The sequence below is a fragment of the Salmo salar genome, chromosome 12 (assembly GCF_965601325.2).
Source record: "Salmo salar chromosome 12, fSalSal1, whole genome shotgun sequence".
NCBI lineage: Eukaryota > Metazoa > Chordata > Actinopteri > Salmoniformes > Salmonidae > Salmo > Salmo salar.
Window position 1 is genome coordinate 56563377 of NC_138302.1, and position 14425 is coordinate 56577801.

At 41.0% G+C, this 14425-nt stretch overlaps 1 protein-coding gene across 7 annotated transcripts in view; it reads right to left on the reverse strand.

The window, feature by feature from the left end:
• LOC106565103 (plasma membrane calcium-transporting ATPase 1) overlaps positions 1–14425 on the reverse strand; it is a 166397-nt gene that overhangs the window by 116155 nt on the left and 35817 nt on the right. For all 7 annotated transcript variants that reach the window (XM_014131832.3, XM_045691507.2, XM_014131834.3 and 4 more), the window contains exon 2: positions 7930–8481. In XM_014131832.3, the coding sequence (XP_013987307.1) occupies positions 7930–8128 (199 nt within the window). In that variant the 5' untranslated portion in view covers positions 8129–8481. The remainder of the gene's footprint in view (positions 1–7929; positions 8482–14425) is intronic.

Sequence of the window (14425 nt, forward strand, 5' to 3'; positions counted from 1 at the left end):
TCTTTTGATTTTTCCATGATGTCAAGCAAAGAGCCAGTGAGTTTGAAGGTAGGCCTTAAAATACATCCACAGGTACACCTCCAATTGACTCAAATGATGTCAATTAGCCTATCAGAAGCTTCTAAAGCCATGGCATAATTTTCTGGAGTTTTTCAAGCTGTTTAAGGCACGGTCAACTTAGTGTACGTAAACTTCTGACCCACTGGAATTGTGATACAGTGAATAAGTGAAATAATCTGTCTGTAAACAATTGTTGGAAAAATGACTTGTGTCATGCACAAAGTAGATGTCCTAACCGACTTGCCAAAAATATAGTTTGTTAACAAGAAATGTGTGGAGTGGTTGAAAAACAAGTTTTAATGACTCCAACCTAAGTGTATGTAAACTTCAGACTTCAACTGATTAATATGAGGTCGACTGATTAATCGGAATGGCCGATTAATTAGGACCGATTTAAAGTTGTCATAAGAATCGGTAACCAATTGTGGCTGATTACATTGCACTCCACGAGGAGACTGTGTGGCAGGCTGACTACCTGTTACGCGAGTGCAGTAAGAAGCCAAGGTAAGGTGCTAGCTAGCATTAAACTTATCTTATAAAAAACAATCAATCAATCTTAACATAATCAGTAGTTAACTACACATGGTTGATGACATTACTAGTTTATCTAGCTTGTCCTGCGCAGCATATAATCGATGCTGTGCCTGTTAATTTATCATCGAATCACAGCCTACTTCACCAAACGGGTGATGATTTAACAAGCGCATTCGCGAAAAAAGCACTGTCGTTCCACCAATGTGTACCCAACCATAAACATCAACGCCTTTCTTAAAATCTATACACAAGTATATATTTTTAAACCTGCATATTTAGTTAATATTGCCTGCTAACATGAATTTCTTTAAACTAGGGAAATTGTGTCACTTTTCTTGCGTTCCGTGCAAGCAGAGTCATGGTAAATGCAGCAGTTTGGGCCGCCTGGCTCGTTGCGAACTGTGTGAAGACCATTTATTCCTAACAAAGACCGTAATTAATTTGACAGAACTGTACATAATTATGACATTACATTGAAGGTTGAGCAATGTAACAGCAATATTTAGACTTAGGGATGCCACCCATTAGATAAAATACAGAACGGTTCTGTATTTCAATGAAAGAATAAACGTTTTGTTTTCAAAATGATAGTTTCCGGATTTGACCATATTAATGACCTAAGGCTCGTATTTCTGTGTGTTATTATGTTATAATTACAGTTGTATAAAAAAGTTTGGGCATCCCTCTGAGGCTGCATAATAATTTACTCTGTCAGCACAGAAAATGATCACAGTGGCATGCCATTCATTTTCTAATAAAAGCTGAGTACTGGGGTATTGTCCAGACAAAGATTTTTTTGTGTAGCAATATTAAGTTGTATGAAATTAAATCAGATGTGAAAAATAGGCTATGCACAAATTTGGGCACCCTTGTCATTCTGTTGATTTGAATACCTGTAACTACTTAGCTCTGAGTAATTGGAATACACAATTGGTTTTTGAGCTCATTAAGCGTTGAACTTCATAGACAAGTGCATCCAATCATGAGAAAAGGTATTTAAGGTGGCCAATTGCAAGTTGTTGTTCTCTTTGACTCTCCTCTGAAGAGTGGCAACATGGGGGCCTCAAAACAACTCTCAAATGACCTGAAAACAAAGATTGTTCAACATTATGGTTTAGAGGAAGGCTTCAAAAAGCTATCGCAGATGTAAGCTGTCAGTGTCCACTGTGAGGAACATAGTGAGGAAATGGAAGACCACAGGCACAGTTCTTGTTAAGGCCAGAAGTGGCAGGCCAAGTAAAATATCAGAGGCAAAGGTGAAGGATGGTGAGAACGGTCAAAAACGGCCCACAGACCACCTCCAAAGACCTACAACATCATCTTGCTGCAGATGGTGTCACTGTGCATCGTTCAACAATTCAGCGCACTTTGCACAAGGAGAAGCTGTATGGGAGAGTGATGTGTGTGCAGAAAAGGCTTCTTCCGCACACACACGCCACAGAGTCGCTTGAGGTATGCAAACGCACATTTGGACAAGCCAGCTTCATTTTGGAATAAGGTGCTGTGGACTGATGAAACAAAGATTGAGTTATTTGGTCATAACAAGGGACGTTATGCATGGCGGCAAAAGAACACAGCGTTCCAAGAAAAACACTTGCTACCCACAGTAAAATTTGGTGGGGGTTCCATCATGCTGTGGGGCTGTGTGGCCAGTGCCGGTACTGGGAATCTTGTTGAAGTCGAGGGTCGCATAGATTCCACTCAATATCAGCAGATTCTTGGGAATAATGTTGAAGAATCAGTCACAAAGTTGAAGTTACGCCGGGGCTGGATATTTCAACAAGACAACGACCCAAAACACTGCTCAAAATCTACCCGGGCATTTATGCAGAGGAACAAGTACAATGTTCTGGAATGGCCATCCCAGTCCCCAGACCTGAATATCATTGAGAATCTGTGGGATGATTTGAAGCGGGCTGTCCATGCTCGGCAACCATCAAACCTAACTGAACTGGAGATGTTGTGTATGGAGGAATGGTCCAAAATACCTTCATCCAGAATCCAGACACTCATGAGAGGCTATAGGAAGCGTCTAGAGGCTGTTTTAGCAAAAGGAGGCTCTACTAAATATTGATGTGATTTTTCTATTGGGGTGCCCAAATTTATGCACCTGTCTAATTTTGTTTTGATGCATATTGCACATTTTCTGTTAATCCAATAAACCTAATTTCACTACTGAAATACTTCTGTGTCCATCAGTTATTTGATAGATCAAAATGAAATTGCTGATCCAAACACCCAATTATTTATAAATGGAAATCATGGAAATTGTCAGAGGCACCCAAACTTTTTCATACGACTGTAAGTCTATGATTTGATATAGCAGTCTGACTGAGCGGTGGTAGGCAGCAGCAGGCTCGTAAGCATTCATTCAAACAGCACTTTCCTGCATTTGCCAGCAGCCCTTCGCTGTGCTTCAAGCATTGAGCTGTTTATGATGTAACATTGAGATGGAGTAACCGATGTGAAATGGCTAGCTAGTTAGCGGGGTGCACGCTAATAACGTTTCAATCGGTGACGTCACTCACTGAGACCTTGAAGTAGTTGTTCCCCTTGCTCTGCAAGGGCCGCGGCTTTTGTGGAGCGATGGGTTACGATGCTTCGAGGGTGGCTGTTGTCGATGTGTCCCTGGTTCGGCGCAAGGAGAGGGACGGAAGCTATACTGTTACACTTGCAATACTATAGTGCCTATAAGAACATCCAATAGTCAAAGGTATATGAAATACAAATGCTATAGAGAGAAATAGTCCTATAATTCCTATAACTACAACCTAAAACTTCTTACCTGGGAATATTGAAGACTCATGTTCAAAGGAACCACTAGCTTTCATATGTTCTCATGTTCTGAGCAAGGAACTTAAACGTTAGCTTTTTTACATGGCACATATTGCACTTTTACTTTCTTCTCCAACACTTTGTTTTTGCATTATTTAAACCAAATTGAACGTTTCATTATTTATTTGAGGCTAAATTGATTTTATTGATGTATTAAGTTAAAATAAGTGTTCATTCAGTATTGTTGTAAGTGTCACTTTTACAAATTAATAAAATAAATAATGCCGATTAATCGGTATCGGCTTTTTTTGGTCCTCCAATAAACTGGTGTGTGTGTGTGTGTGTGTGTGTGTGTGTGTGTGTGTGTGTGTGTGTGTGTGTGTGTGTGTGTATATATATATATATTATATATAAAATTTACACACACACACGCATTTCTAAAAACCTGTTTTTGCTTTGTCATTATGGGGTATTGTGTGTAGATTGATGAGAGAAAAAATGATTGAATCCATTTTAGAGTAAGGCTGTAACATAAAATGTGGAAAAAGTCAAAGGGTCTGAATACTTTCCGAATGCACTGTATATGTTTCACATCTCTGGAAGGTGGCTAAAACATGCTTCCCCTCAATATGAGATCTGTATGTAAAACATTTAAATTTGACATTTTAGTAATTTAGCAGATGCTCTTATCCAGAGCGACTTACAGTAAGTGCATTCATCTTAAGATAGCTAGGTGAGACAACCACATACTGTATCACAGTGAAATATACAGGATACGAACATTCCATTCCAGCTTAACAATGGATATATAGGTTTTTGCAAAAAAACACATTTTAATTCACATATAGAATCTATGAATAAAACATCCAAGTACAGTAACATTTTGGACACCCATGAAGGTAATCATAAGCTATAACTTCTGATGAAAAAACACGTGAAAAATATAGCGCTTTGGAAATAAACTCATTTATCTATAACATCAGAGACCAAGAACGTCAAACTAAGCCTTGTCTAATCATCATAATATACTCACCAGTACACTCAAAAATACAGGGGTGACCCCATTCTAGTCTTCATCACTCTTAAAAGGCAGTCTAGTGTAATGCTGTAATCCTGCTCTTTTCCTGCCATGGCGCTAGCAGCATAACTGAGCTGATGTGTCATACAACCCCACCCACCGAACAGGGAAATCCTGGGCCAATGAGGCTGGGCCGTTAGCTGGAGGCACAGCGATGAATCACTGCTCTGCCTGTGTCATATAGGCCTACATGCCACTCCATTCTAACCGCCTCCACAAGAGAACTAGGGCGTGTTTACACACATCTAACTAGGCTTATATCCTAAGTAATAATAACGTCCAGTTGTTTCTTTACCTTGCTGGATTGCCGTAAGTTTCTCCCCTTTGCCTAAAATAATGATGTGTCGTGTTCTAATTGTGTGTAAGCCTTGCCTATGTAAGTTGTTATAGAGTCCCCATGCTCGATACCCTGGTCCCCCCCATGCTCGATACCCTGGTCCCCCCCATGCTCGATACCCTGGTCCCCCCCATGCTCGATACCCTGGTCCCCCCCATGCTCGATACCCTGGTCCCCCCCATGCTCGATACCCTGGTCCCCCCCATGCTCGATACCCTGGTCCCCCCCATGCTCGATACCCTGGTCCCCCCCATGCTCGATACCCTGGTCCCCCCCATGCTCGATACCCTGGTCCCCCCCATGCTCGATACCCTGGTCCCCCCCATGCTCGATACCCTGGTCCCCCCCATGCTCGATACCCTAGTCCCCCCCATGCTCGATACCCTGGTTGGATAACTTGAGCAGATCCAATCTCATAAACCTAGGTCGGACAGCAAATCAGCAGGAGCAGAAGCATTGCTTTGTGTTAAAAAAAAAAAAAAGGACAATCAGCGTTTGCCCTCTAGAAGCAAAAAAACAAGCAGGCAGGCCCAGCAGCAGACTGGTTCATCAGTAAACATTAGCGGTAGTGTCTATGGAGCAAACAACACTACACTGAACACACCATAGCAGAGAAGAGCAAATCAGATGAAACTGTACTTATGGCAATGCCGAGTGTGTCCAAGAGTGTGTGTGCGTTTGTATGCACTTTTGTTTGTGTACGCAGGCATGCATGTGTCTGTGTGTGTACGGGCACGTGTGTGTGTAGTGGGTGGAGAAAAGGGAAAAGTGCCTCTCCTCTCTGTGTAGTAGTTCAGGTGAGTGTTAATGGAGGTGGTAAAGTGTTGTTAAGGTGGAGGTTAATGCTCATCTTTCTCTCCTCTCCCGCCTCCACTGATGCACCACAGAGTAATGAACCATAGAGATAAAACGACTGGATCCATCTCTAGGAAATGAACAACCACATTTATCCTGGATCAGGTGATGCACTTAGTGCTACTACATCAGTATTCACATGTTCCCAAATGGCACCCTATCCCCTATATAGTGCAATACTTTTGACCAGAGCCATATGGGCCCTGGTCAAATGTAGTGTACTACAGTATATAGGGAATAGGGTGGCATTTGGGATAAACACATTGTATTTGGTAGATAACTAGCCAGCCATATCAAATAAGGAAGTGTCTTGCTAGCTACAGTAATGTGTATGGATGCAGTACAGACTGATAAAAATATACATTTGTAACATGCACTGGGCTGAGGTGAGATGAGAGTGACGTCATTGTCAGAGAAGCCCCCAGTGGATAGAACACTTACTCACGCAGCCAAAGGACTGAAGTAGAACTGTATCGGCAAGGGAAACCGAATCCTAGACAAGTCATTTGAGCCGAGCGGCCCCTTCATGTCTAGTGGAATAAAGAAAGTGAATCCACGCACTAAATAGCAGCATTATGACAACAGTAATATGAGATGCCAGGCTTCTGAGGCCCATTTGCTTACAAAACAACCAGCAGAAAACCCATCTTGTTTTCCACTGAAATGAACCAGCTTTTCGTTTTGCGTTTGAGCGGCTTTTTTTCCCCCTCCATCCACCCGTCCGTCCACTGAAAACATAATTATGCTTCCTTCATTAAAAATAGTAATTTATTGTGCGGAGAACGGCGCTACAGCTGTCAATTGATTACTAAATGGAATAGAGCAATGATCTATGAAGTCATTAGGGCTACAGTGTGGAACTAATTCCAATCCTGGAATGAACCGCAGAACCAAGGAGGGGCACTTGCGAGCAAGCGAGAGAGAGGGAAGTGGAGCAAAAGAGAGAGAAGGGAGAGAGAGAGGTCAAGAAAGAGGAGAGAGAGGAGGCGGGAGGGAGAGAGAGAGGGAGGGAAGTAGAGTGAGAGCAGTGGCCATTTTCTACTCTCAACCCATAGTTGATCAGCTGTCAGATATCATGTGATTAATCTACTCTGAGTGATTCCAATCGTGTATGTACATGTGTAAATGTTCTGATGATAATCAGAGTGCAAGTTGTTGATGACTAAAGATTATCTCCATGTTTCTAAAGCCAGCCCGGGGATGGTTTGAAGGCCTAGTTAGTAAACGGTGTCGAACTCATTAGCAGTAGGCCCATAGCCACACCTGCGCTAATGGATAGCATGTGCAGGAGGGAGTAGTTAAGGGAATACTTAATGCTGGGGACTGGGGAGTGGCTGTACAGTGAAATAGATACTGTATTGGGTTAGCAGGTCATTGAACTTCCGCATACTGGCCTATATTATACATATATTATATTCTTCAGCCTGTATTTTCAAAACGTTGGGTAGGAAACAGCAACGATAAAAACGTCCTACACACAGCATCACTTAACCTCCATAATTAACCCTTCACTCTCTGCTGCGCACACCGATTTAAAAATCCGTCATGTCAGAGCAGTTTAGCCCTGGGACTCTATTCACGGATTACATGTTGTCACAATATTGTTTTGAATGTTCGTATTGTACTGTTGCCCAGCTGAACCTTCTACTCAACGCATCATCAATTAGCGCTGATGAAGATTTAATCAAAAGTGCATTAGTGGCTTGTAATAGAATACCATTCAAAAGGAGGCAAATCATTTGTAGGAAAACCTTTTGTCATCATTTTGATGTTGCCAGATTTACTTTAGATGCAGCATAACATTAGCTAAAATTCAGGGAAGGTCACCTGATTTTAGCTAGCTAACTTGAGGCATTGCTAGCAATTGTTGACAAACTTTGTTAGCTAATGACAACATTGCCATCTGTCTAAAGTACATTTGACGACATGATAATCCTGGCAAAGTTGTTTCCAACTATACATTTGACTACTTTCGCAATGTCATCGTATTTCCAGGCACTATTGTGTAATTTAGACTAAACAGTATTTAGCCTCCGTCCAGGATGACTGGGCGCTTATCATCACTTTTGGGCACCACTACTGCGCCACCGGTAGAGGGTGACTTGAGTAAATGTTCATAACAATGGCATGATGCGACCAACAATGGCATGACATAATGGTATGACGTGACCGAGTGACAGAGGTGCAACCTATGAATTGGGATCAGATATATGATGACATCATCATTATAACATTCAGTAGGGCTAATGGGGTGATACAGTGATGTGTGTGTGTATATAATGTCTCTTACCCTCGATGGGCGATGTCTTGAGCCTGCGGCAGACCCCCTGCACGTCTCCGTAGGAGTCGGCTATCTTGGTGACGGCCTCTCCGCTCCTCAGCTCCATCAGCTCTCGGAGGTCCATCACCGTGATGCCAAAGTCACCCTCCTGGTTGCCATCGGCGACAACAGAGTTCCCCGGAGGGTGGTCCGCCGTGTTGTTGGCCATTTTGTCGTCGTTTGATTGTTTCTCTCTCTTTACTCGCCGACTGTCTCTCACTGCCTCTACTGTCTCTCTAAGATCACTGTGCGTGACAATTGTAAACTAAGAACTGGCTAGTAGTGCGAAAATAGTTAAATAGTAAAACAAGGAAGTCCAAGTCACCTAAGGGCTTCAACACCTAAGTCCTTACTTTGTGCCGACAGGAAATGTGGGTATTGTAGTAGTATTGAGTGGTGGTCTCTCTGCCAGGTGTAGGAGATGAACATCAGTGGACGAGCGTCTGGACCCCGAAGTGCATATTAGTTACCAAGGAAACAGTGGAGTCATGATCCGTTGACCACTTCTTCTGTTCCACAAAACTGCAGGAGAAAGAGACAAGAAAAAGGTTTTAAAACATTGAAAAAGTCCAAATGAATATAATCCACAGGAATAGCTTAATTGTCAATTGTAATTTAAGGAACTCAGTCAGGTTTTAAAACCTACTCTTGAAAGTTGCAATTGCATCATCAGTTCCTCTTGCCATGTTAGTCATTGCATACCTTAGAGAGCGATGTATAACTTGTCTGAAAATGTCCAGATCAACCAGCCCATGTCAGCTAACGTTTTTATACCAAGTTTGTTTTTAGCCCATTGTCATTTTTTTTTTGTCACGCAAATACTACATGTATACACATTCGACATTGCAAAATGTACAGAATTGCAAGAAAATTGCAAGAGTGGAGGAACTGAGATAAGAATAGAAAATGCCAAAGCTGCAGAGATTCTCAAACGCAGAGAGCATGTGATTCTCTGAATGGGAAAGACAGCCATGCTTTGCATTGAGGTTGAACAATTCCTAAGGACAGGCCATACAGTAGGAAACATATTTAGGATAATCTGACTCTCACTTGACACACACAGCCCCTTTGTTTGTATAAGATTAGCGGTCTCGCAGTAGATCCAACTGCTTGTCCCAAAACGACTGCGTTTCACATAGAATCCTAATTCCCCTATATGAAGGCAAAGGAGAAAGATGCCATGGGAATCACCATAGTGACCTGGTTCTATGACACCAGTGGTATAGAGTAGTTATCAGTGGTGTGTAGCTGTAGAGAGGAGCTATAATAGATTGTTAATATCTCCCATACAATACAAAAGTCTAATACAACAGGCTTTAATACAGCACTGTGTGTTGGAACGGACCGGAAGGAAGAGGACATTATGCTAATGTGAGATAACGCTCTGGACCTCTCCTCTGGGCCGGTGTGTGTTTTAGTGTGCGTTTCAGAGTGTGTGATTGTCTGCGCGCGCGTGTGTGTGTCCCACTCTTCTGGGCTCTCCATGACATGCTAAACACCCCAAATGGAGGTCTGCCTTTGATGTGTGCTTATGTGATAAGAACTGATGTGCTGGAGTGTGACTCTCCGGATTTCCATTCTCTGTCTCACAGGCCAGAAATACACTCACGCACGCACATCCACACCAGGGTTTCCATTAGCCGGCAATAGCCGACTTTTGGCCGATAAAAATTATGAAAAGCCGATAAATAAAAATCGTCAGGCTGCCTCTCATACACCCCGATTGCCTTACGTACATGCACCTGATGCTCGGGAGAGGGAGAGCGAGAGACAAGCCTTGGCCTAAGCTACTGTTGATTGCGAAGACGGAGGGCCTTTTTCATTTAAGTAAAACGAACTTTAGAGGGGAAAAAGTATGCCTATAGTGAAAACGGACGGGGGCTATTTATAATCATTTGTTTTATCATTATTATTATTGTAGGCCTATATCATTGTTATTGTGGGCCTATTTATTCATCTAAACCAGTTGTTTAATATGCAAAGTGTTTCGTTTCATTCGGTTTTCTCAATTTTCTGTCTTTTTAATTGTGTACTCCGTATTTAGTTTACGATAGGTTAAGTAGACCTGCCTATTGCTGTCATTTGTTTGATACGGTAGACACTAGACTTTGTTGGTAATTGCTGCAATATAGCCTGTTCAAAACATATGTGAAGATTTAAACCAGTTCACAAGTGTTTTATTTAATTCGGTTGGGCCATTTTCTTTGGCCAAATTAAGTTCCAACTATAATATTGTGTTTGCCAAAATATAATATCCTGCTCTTATTTTGCCTATAAACAATGACTTGACTTACTTTTGAAATTACCCAAATAAAGTTTAGAAACTTTTGAGAAGGTTTGGGTGTTGTGTGGCAGTGCGCACCAACTGACTCCGAAAGTTGAACTTGAGGTGAGGAAGAATGTTTCAGGCCTACAAGAGTAACTCCTATAATCTAACAACATAATGCTTATCTTTAATTATGATAGAAAATGAACTAATTTGTCTCCTTGTGTATATATCATAGCAGACGCAGTAGCCTATCTGAAAGGCATGTCGGTGCAGCATTCCACCGGCATCTCTCCATCTCTAGGTCTAACCTTTTTCTTCATTTAGATCTTTATTTAGATATTAACATCGTACAGTGGATGCCTATGCCTATAGACATATGCATGCAATGCCCTGGTGCGTTTAGCGCTCACATCTCCAACAGCTGAATAATTATTGTTTTAGGAAAGTAAAAACTACACAAGTTTTAGTGTTTAAGAAATTTGTAATTAAGGTTGTTTTTAAGGACACGTAAATGTGGCTCATTTGGCCAACATGGCTCGTTTATTGATGGTGCTGGCTGCTTGGGTGGACGCCCTAATGGGTTACACACCCCAATACATATGGATGACCGGGTCATTTTCTCAAAATGTCAGGTAAATGTAAATATTCCCAGTCACTTGTCCAGTGCCAAATTTTCATAACAAAAACCCTGATCCACACACACACACACTAATTAGCCTAGGAGCGGTTATTTTATATATGGGCAAGTGGTGTATGTGAGGTGGTTTGCTTGTGAGAGCCTGCAGGAAGGCTTTAACCTAGATTGGGTTAATATGCTCTTCTTTATACTCTGATATCTTCCCTGGAATTTGATATAAATATAAAACAAAGAGCATCTCACTAATTTAACCTCAGGCCTTTCACTGAAGCAGTTAGACAAAACAACCATCATGGCCATGTACTGCTCCCCAACCCCCATCTACAGTTGAAGTCGGAAGGTTACATACACTTAGGTTGGAGTCATTAGAACTTGTTTTTCAACCACTCAACAAATGTCTTATTAGCAAACTATAGTTTTGGCAAGTCGGTTAGGACATCTACTTTGTGCATGACACAAGTCATTTTTCCAACAATTGTTTACAGACAGATTATTTCACTGTATCACAATTCCAGTGGGTCAGAAGTTTACATACACTAAGTTGACTGTGCCTTTAAACAGCTTGGAAAATTCCAGAAAATGTCATGGCTTTAGAAGCTTCTGATAGGCTAATTGACATCATTTGAGTCAATTGGAGGTGTACCTGTGGATGTATTTCAAGGCCTACCTTCAAACTCAGTGCCTCATTGCTTGGCATCATGGGAAAAATCTAAAGAAATCAGCCAAGATCTCAGAAATAATATTGTAGACCACAAGTCTGGTTCATCCTTGGGAGCAATTTCCAAACACCTGAAGGTACCACGTTCATAAGTACAAACAACAGTACGCAAGTATAAACACCAAGGGACTACGCAGCCGTCATACCGCTCAAGAAGGAGACACCTTCTGTCGCCTCGTGATGAACGTACTTTGGTGCGAAAGGTGCAAATCAATCCCAGAACAACAGCAAAGGACCTTGTGAAGAGAAGATGCTGGAGGAAACCGGTACAAAAATGTATATATCCATAGTAGAGGTCGGCCGATTATGATTTTTCACCGCCGATACCGATTATTGAGAGAGAGAAGAGAGAGAAGAGAGAGAAGAGAGACAAGAGGAGAAAGAGAGAGAGAGAGAAGAGGAGAGAGAGAGAGAGAGAGAGAGAGAGAGAGAGAGAGAGAGAGAATGACAATTACAACAATACTGAATGAACACTTATTTTAACTTAATATAATACATCAATAAAATCAATTTAGTCTCAAGTAAATAATGAAACATGTTCAATTTGGTTTAAATAATCCAAAAACAAAGTGTTGGAGAAGAGAGTAAAAGTGCAATATGTGCCATGTAAAAAAGCTAACGTTTAAGTTCCTTGCTCAGAACATATGAAAGCTGGTGGTTCCTTTTAACATGAGTCTTCAATATTCTCAGGTAAGAAGTTTTAGGTTGTAGTTATTATAGGACTATTTCTCTCTATACCATTTTTATTTCATATACCTTTGACTATTGGATGTTCTAATAGGTACTTAGTATTGCCAGCCTAATCTCGGGAGTTGATAGGCTTGAAGTCATAAACAGCGCAATGTTTGAAGCACAGCGAAGAGCTGCTGGCAAATGCAGGAAAGTGCTGTTTGAATGAATGCTTACGAGCATGCTGCTGCCTACCACCGCTCAGTCAGACTGCTATATCAAATCATAGACTTAATCAAATCATAGACTTAATTATAATATAATAACACATAAATACGAGCCTTAGGTCATTAATATGGTCAAATCCGGAAACTATCATTTCGAAAACAAACTTTTATTGTTACCGTTCCGTATTTTATCTAACGGGTGGCATCCCTAAGTCTAAATATTGCTGTTACATTGCACAACCTTCAATGTTAAGTCATAATTATGTATAATTATGTCAAATTAATTACGGTCTTTGTTAGGAATAAATAGTCTTCACACAGTTCGCAATGAGCCAGGTGGCCCAAATGCATATCAAATGAGATTTTGTTTTACTACAGTGTAAAAACAATTTAAACTGAGCCATGTTGGTTTAAAAAGCTGACTCTTCCAAATGAAAAATGTATCAGAACGCAAGAGAAGTGACACAATTTCCCTAGTTTAAAGAAATTCATGTTAGCAGGCAATATTAACTAAATATGCAGGTTTAAAAATATATACTTGTGTATTGATTTTAAGGCATTGATGTTTATGGTTAGGTACACATTGGTGCAACGACAGTGCTTTTTTCGCGCATGTGCTTCTTAAATCACCTGTTTGGCGAAGTAGGCTGTGATTCAATGATAAATTAACAGGCACGGCATCGATTATATGCAGCGCAGGACAAGCTAGATAAACTAGCAATATCATCAACCATGTGTAGTTAACTAGTTATTATGTTAAGATTGATAGTTTTTTATAAGATATGTTTAATGCTAGCTAGCACCTTACCTTGGCTTCTTACTGCACTCGCGTAACAGGTAGTCAGCCTGCCACACAGTCTCCTCGTGGAGTGCAATGTAATAAGCCATAATCGGTGTCCAAAAATGCAGATTGCCGATTGTTATAAAAACCTGAAATCGTCCATTCCGATTAAAATCGGTCAACCTCTAAGCCATAGTAAAATGAGTCCTATATCGTCATAACCTGAAGGGCCACTCATAAACGAAGATCATACTTTTTGGAGAAATGTCTTCTGGTCTGATGAAACAAAAATGTAACTCTTTGGCCATAATGACCATCGTTATGTTTGGAGGAAAAAGGGGGAGACTTGCAAGCCGAACAACACCATCGCAACCGTGAAGCACAGGGGTGGCAGCATCATGTTGTGGGGGTGCTTTGCTGCAGGAGGGACTGGTGCACTTCACAAAATAGATGGCATCATGAGGCAGGAAAATTATGTGGATATTTTGAAGCAACATCTCAAGACATCAGTCAGGGCGTTAAAGCTTGGTCACAAATGGGTCTTCCAAATGGACAATGACCCCAAGCATACTTCCAATGTTGTGGCAAAATGGCTTAAGGACAACAAAGTCAAGGTATTGAAGTGGCCATCACAAAGCCCTGACCTAAATCCTATAGAAGATTTGTGGGCAGAACTGAAAAAGCATGTTCAAGCAAGGAGGCCTAGAATCTTGACTCAGTTACACCAGCTCTGTCAGGAGGAATGGGCCAAAATTCACCTAACTTATTGTGGAAGTTTGTGGAAGGCTACCCAAAACGTTTGACCCAAGTTAAACAATTTAAAAACAATGCTACCAAATATTAATTGAGTGTATGTAAACTTCTGACCCACTGGGAATGTGATGAAAGAAAATAAAAGCTGAAATAAATCAATCACTCTCTCTACTATTATTCTGACATTTCACATTTTTAAAATAAAGTGGTGATCCTAACTGACCTAAGACATGGCATTTTTACTAGGATTAAATGTCAGGAATTGTGGAAAATGGAGTTTAAATGTATTTGGCTAAGGTGTATGTAAACTTCCGACTTCAACAGTATATACAGCTTACCATTCAAAGTGAATGGCCATCTATATTGCTCCCCAAAAAAGTGTGTGTTCCTCTGTGTGTGTGTGTGTGTGTGT